This window comes from Centrocercus urophasianus, unplaced genomic scaffold, assembly GCF_019232065.1.
Source record: "Centrocercus urophasianus isolate 14NV4802_14NV808 unplaced genomic scaffold, USGS_Curo_1.0 seq_73, whole genome shotgun sequence".
Lineage (NCBI taxonomy): Eukaryota > Metazoa > Chordata > Aves > Galliformes > Phasianidae > Centrocercus > Centrocercus urophasianus.
In genome coordinates, this window is record NW_024885344.1 from 3,517,805 (window position 1) to 3,523,402 (window position 5,598).

Below are 5,598 nucleotides of genomic sequence, written 5' to 3' on the forward strand. Positions count from 1 at the left end.
ACACACACAACTGCACAAGTTCCAAAGGCTGAATCTGTAACAGTTTTTAAATGTTACAGAAAACAACCAACACCCTGCAGCCCACCCACCCAAAAGCATGGTATAGCAGTAGATACAGAAAGGCAGAACCAGTTTCTGTCACGGGAAGGCTGAACGTATCTCTGAATACTATAGAGATGGTATTAATGTGGATGTAGTTGGATTTAGAGAAATGTTTCATCACCACACATGAAACCATCTTTTGAGCCTACCAAGATGCAACCCATCACTGAAAAGAAAATCACCATCAGGATCCCACATTTGCAGCTTATTTTCCTTTGTCTCTCATGCCTTGAGCATCTACATCATGTAACAACCGTCTGCACAATAAGGACACTGAGGCACTGCTCTTCACAAGCAGGCAGCAATTCCCAGAGCGTTAAAACATTGTCCACATTCTGGAAAATAGTTCCAGAGAAGCACTGCCTGCAGCTACACTGGCATTCAGCTGCACCAGAACAGATGTAGCCTCCATCCAGTTCTCATTGTTACTAAGGAATGGAAGGCATTCAGGGAATTTTTGTTAGTGCAAAACTAGGAACTGCATATTAAAGACAGTAGCCTTACACAGAATGCCATCCTTCAAATAAACAATGCACAGGAGACCTTTTGGGCACCAATGTTGCAAGCTTTCAATAATTTCTTCTTCACTCAAAGCATTTTTTGATATTTGTATTCTATCAAGTATTGCAATTTTCTGAATTGGTACAATTAATACTGCACAGTACCTAATTCTTCAATAGTGGTGGTAGCAAACACCACCACCAACAAAATGCATGCTGGAGCACCAGAAAGTATCCTTAATAAACACAGATGTGTTTCTTCAAGCCACAATGCTGATTTGACATGATTACTTTGCATTTTATTTGTTTTCTAAACTAGCCTGAGTGCATCTGGCAGGAAGGAACATCCAGGAGTCTTGCAGGCTGGGAAGCTGTCTTATTAGGGTCATTAATGACCTGAGATTTGTTATTTCTTCAAGCATTTTCTGAGTCCTATTAGCTAGCACACAAGGCCCCTCCACATACAGAAGTACATTTCTTAAATTGTGAGTCAATTCACCTCAACATCTAAATTAAACATAAAAAGCACACATAAAGGGGATTGCACAAAGCAATCTTAAAGAAAAGAATTCTGTCTGAGCACAAATCTGGCAGACTTTCTAAAGGACCACAAGCACCCTAAGGCAGCTGGGGAGGGAAGAAAACCTAAATGAATTCTAAGTTTATGCCGTTTCAGATATTTAACATTTTTACAGTACTTACAGTGTTTTTCAGAGTGATGTAAGGATCCTGATCATTGCTTCCATAAACTGCCAGACCAGCCAAAGTCTCTCCAAGTTTGCTATCACCTACGTGGGAATTTCAAAATATTTCTCATTCGTGCCAATGACCACCCAGTCAGAAACTCCCACACCACTCCATGCACTGTAAAATATCAGGAGTGGGCTATTTGAACTTCCAGTTTTCAAACACGAGAACCTCAGCCAGCTCCACCGTTCAGAGCTGCTCTGCTCCAACACAACAGCAGGGGGAGCAACAGCCCCTCCAACACCACCCAGTACTAACACGGCAAGGAGTGGACATGGAGTTATTTCACCCATTCAACCACTCTCTAAACTGAGACAAGCAAAGAATTCAAAACGTGAATTTCCAGCACTTTAAACTAAGCACTAAGTGGTTTTAATATACTTGTGTCCTAAGCATAAAAAGAAGCAAAGAACGTTCTTAAGTTACAACACATATCTGACGTTTCAGTTTCTCTCACCTCCGTCTTCCTCTTCATCATACTTGTCTAAATCATACTCGGCCAGTTCATCATCAGTCAGCTTTTCAGCACTTTCCTCCTGCTCTTCATTGTCAGGAGGTGACTCAGCCCTGTCTGCAATGGCAACATCCATGCCATCCGCTGGCTGGCCCTGATCTTCTTCATCGCTGCCATCAGAGCCCTCCCTGTTTAAAGACACATCCCCTGAGAAACTCAGACAGAATGCTTCTGGGAGACTGCTCAGCAGCCTGCTAGCAAGGTTTCAGCACACAGAGTCCTGGCTGTTCACACAGACTGCGTTACAACCTTTATGCCAATCATTTGGAAATCTATCCACTCCTTTCCTACCTTTCCCCAAAATACAAGTCACTGCTCTCTCAGGCTGCCTGAGAATTGTGATGAAATTTTTTTCTCGCATATTTTCCTGATAACTGTTAGCAAGCATGCAGAGGAGGGCTGACAAAGATGGTAAAGGGTCTGGACAGCAAGGTGTATGAGGAACAGCTGAGGGCCCTGCTTTGCTCAGCCCAGAGCAGAGGAGCTGAGGGGAGGCCTGATGGCGGCTGCAGCTCCTCACAGGGAGCCGAGGGCAGCGCTGAGCTCTGTCTGCTCTGTGTGACAGCGACAGGGCCGAGGGAACGGCATGGAGCTGTCAGGGGAGGGCAGCTGGGGGTCAGGGACAGGGTCTGCAGCAGAGGGTGGTGGGCATGGAACAGAACGCCCAGGGCTGTGGGCACGGCCCCGAGATGTCAGAGTTCAAGGAGCTTCTGGGCAGTGCTCTCAGACACAGGGTTTGGCTGTTGTGTGGTGCTGTGTGGAGCCAGGATCTGGACTCTGATGATCCTTGTGGTCCCTTCCAACTCAGGATATTCTGTTATGCTGTGACAATGCACGATTTCAAATGAGTTCCACCAAACAAAATTTAAGGGTGTCAAATGATTTATCTTGCCCTCTTTTGAATACAATTTTTCCAACCTCTATTCTGTATGTTTGCAGGTGTCTAATTCCTCCCTTCCCTTTTTTTTGCCCCCCTCCCATAGGCCTTGTCACAGGCAATAACATTTGTATTTCTTCAAGATTTTTAAGACTATGCTTCCTCATACTTCCCATACTTGTATTAGAAGATAATAAAACATAAAGCTCACTGTGTAGGGGCATGTTGCAGGTCACTCCTTACAGAGCAAAGTTTGTAACATCTCAAGAGCTCTGAACTTTCATGGCAATGGTTCAGTCTGCAGATTAGACATTAAAAACGTGTCTCCTCCAAAAGAGCACGGTGCTGCAGTGGCACAGGGAGGTGGTGCAGTCACCATCTCTGGAAGTGTTCAGGAACCGTGTGGATGCGGCTGAGGGACGTGATCAGTGGGCACGGTGGGGATGGGCTGGCGGTGGAGTTAGGTGATCTTAGAGGTCTTTTCCAACCTTAACAACTCTGACTCAGAGAAATCAGCACAAGGGAAGCCTCTCCCAAACGCTTAAGATGATTTTGGAACGCTCACCTCCTCCTGCCCCCTCCCCAGCATCCTGGGCTGCCCGCCTCCCAGCCACCAGCCCCCCCCCGTCCAGAGGTCCCCGCTCACCGCAACCTGCCGCGGGCCTCCCCGACGAGTCGCCTCAGCTCTTCCCGGCTGAGCTGCACCTGCGGGCGGACACACAGCACCGTGAAGAGAAGGGGAGACCAAGGATCCCTCAGGGGGTCCCTCAACCCCACTCCACCCCCACCTTATCCGGCGTCTCCTTGGCAACGCCGCGGCGCACCCAGGCGGCGCACGTCACCGGGCAGCTCATGGCGGCGACACGTGCGCAGAGCTGAGGCGCACAACGAGTGACGTCAGAGGGAGGGGCTCCGCCTGCAGAACCTGAGGGAAGCGGGAGTGGGCGGGGATTTGTTTTTGACGTCATTTCTAAGCGCCGGAAGTGACCGCAATGTCGGGGGAGGGAAGAAGGGAAATGGCAGTAGTGCGCTGGGGGCGGTCCTTTGGGGCCGGGCTTTGGTAGCGCCACGCTGCCCACTCGGGGCTGTAACGTGTATTGTGCCTTGTGCGGTTTCCCGCTGCGTTTCCCCGTGGTGTTGTGCTTCGGCGCTCAAGTATTCTAGTGGTAATCCCTACCGATCAAAAGCACCAACACAACAGAAACCCCGAGCTGCAGTGATTTAGCACTAGGATCTGTGTCTCAGCATCCATACCTGCCCTGAGCTCTGTGCAGCTCGCTGACTGCAAGCTTCCAGCTCGCTGAGTGTTAAGGGGAGTGTGTAGGTTGCTTTGAAAGTAATGCCTCCTGTTTATTTCCATGGGAATTGTAACAGCTACAAAGGGCACACTGACAGTAGTTGATAGAGCAAATTCCCATTTGTTTAGCACTTTTTTTGTAAGAACTGATAGCCAGTGGCATAGTCACCACCAGAGGCCATGCATTTTTGCCAGCAATGAACAAGAGCATGCATGCTGTGCATATAAACGTCTGTGTGGCTGGCTGGAACGTGGCTCATCTTTCATGTGGCTGTCGTCACATCCACTGTTTGGTCTCCATCAATGTTCAGCAAGCATCAGTGAATATTAGTGGGTGCCATTTTTCCATATGGAATCAATCATAGAATGGTTAGGGCTGGAAGGGACCTTTAAGATGACGTAGGTCCAAACCCCCAGCCATAGGCAGGGACACCTCCCTCTAGACCAGGCAGCTCAAAGCCCTGTGCAGGCTGGCCTTGAATGCCTCAAGGCTTGAATTCAAGCAATTCAAACTTTTGACATCTTCTATCATTCTTCGTAGTTGAGACAACTTTTTAGGTTCATCCCAAAATTCCCCCAGTGATTGTGTCAGGCTTTCAAGGCTGTGGGCATCCACAAGCTCTGGGCAGCCTGTTCCAGTGTCCAGGTACCCAGGGTTAGGGAATGAGCATTTCTTGTGGTAAGACTCAAGGACTTGGCATCTGCATTTCAACTTGGCAGGTAGAGTGGCCATGTCACCTAATCCATGTCCCTCGACAGCACCACTGTCACATTTTCTTCAGTTTGATTCTTCTGTGGTTCTGGCACGAGAAAAAAATAATTATCGAAATATTGCTGCATGCCTTGGTTCATTTCACCCATTTGCTTTATTTTGTCTTAATGTAGAAGCAAAACATGAAAAGGCAAAAGCTGTATCTAGCTATCAGTTCCTTGTAGCATGTCCATCCTCGTCCAGCCTGGAGTCTGTGGTAGGGACTGACAGGTACTTACCAGCCTTGAGTTTTGGTATGCTTTCTTTTTTTTTTTTTTTTTTTGCTGTTATTATTTGTTTTGCTTGTCAAGTCTTAACAGTGTTCAAGAAATCTTTCTTGTCCTCCCACACATGGGTTGGCTGCAGCTTCACTGTGTTCCTCCAGATTCTGAGGCAAGGTTCACACAAGCCAGTGCAATCCCCAAAGGACAGGCAGAGGGAAGTGCTAAGCAGCCAAAGAAGAAAGGTTACTTTCAGTGGATCTGGCTCCTGGATGTGTTTTTTGCAGATATGTTCATTTACACTGTGCATGGTTGCACAGCAAACCCTCAAGCCAGACCTGTTTTTACCAATGCAATACCCAGAGGGGGCACACATGCTCTGTCTTCCCTCTCAGCACAAACGTAATTACAAAACAGCAATATTCTGTGGTGACACTTAGCAACAGAAGTGTCAGAAAAGAGATCTAAAGATGGAAGTGGAAAGGAAAATAGGTAACAAGTCTGCATATGGATTACAGATATCAAATGTAGAGTTAATAGTAAATAATTTTTCTTATTTGAGAGCCAGTACATAAAAATTCAACGCTTC

The 5,598-nt window shown here is 47.2% G+C and overlaps 1 protein-coding gene across 2 annotated transcripts in view; it reads right to left on the reverse strand.

Annotated features, from left to right (window-relative positions):
• The window catches only part of PWP1 (PWP1 homolog, endonuclein), a 13,775-nt gene extending 10,167 nt beyond the window's left edge, over positions 1–3,608 (reverse strand). The window contains exons 1-4 of one of the 2 annotated variants that reach the window (XM_042837703.1): positions 3,529–3,608; positions 3,387–3,445; positions 1,807–1,991; positions 1,305–1,390 (exon numbers count right to left, since the gene is read on the reverse strand). In XM_042837703.1, coding sequence (XP_042693637.1) covers positions 1,305–1,390; positions 1,807–1,991; positions 3,387–3,445; positions 3,529–3,594 — 396 coding nt within the window. In that variant the 5' untranslated portion in view covers positions 3,595–3,608. Of the gene's footprint in view, positions 1–1,304; positions 1,391–1,806; positions 1,992–2,951; positions 3,309–3,386; positions 3,446–3,528 lie in introns of those variants that run through there. The other variant, XM_042837704.1, reaches the window with a different exon arrangement.
• Between the last annotated feature and the right edge of the window lie 1,990 nt (positions 3,609–5,598).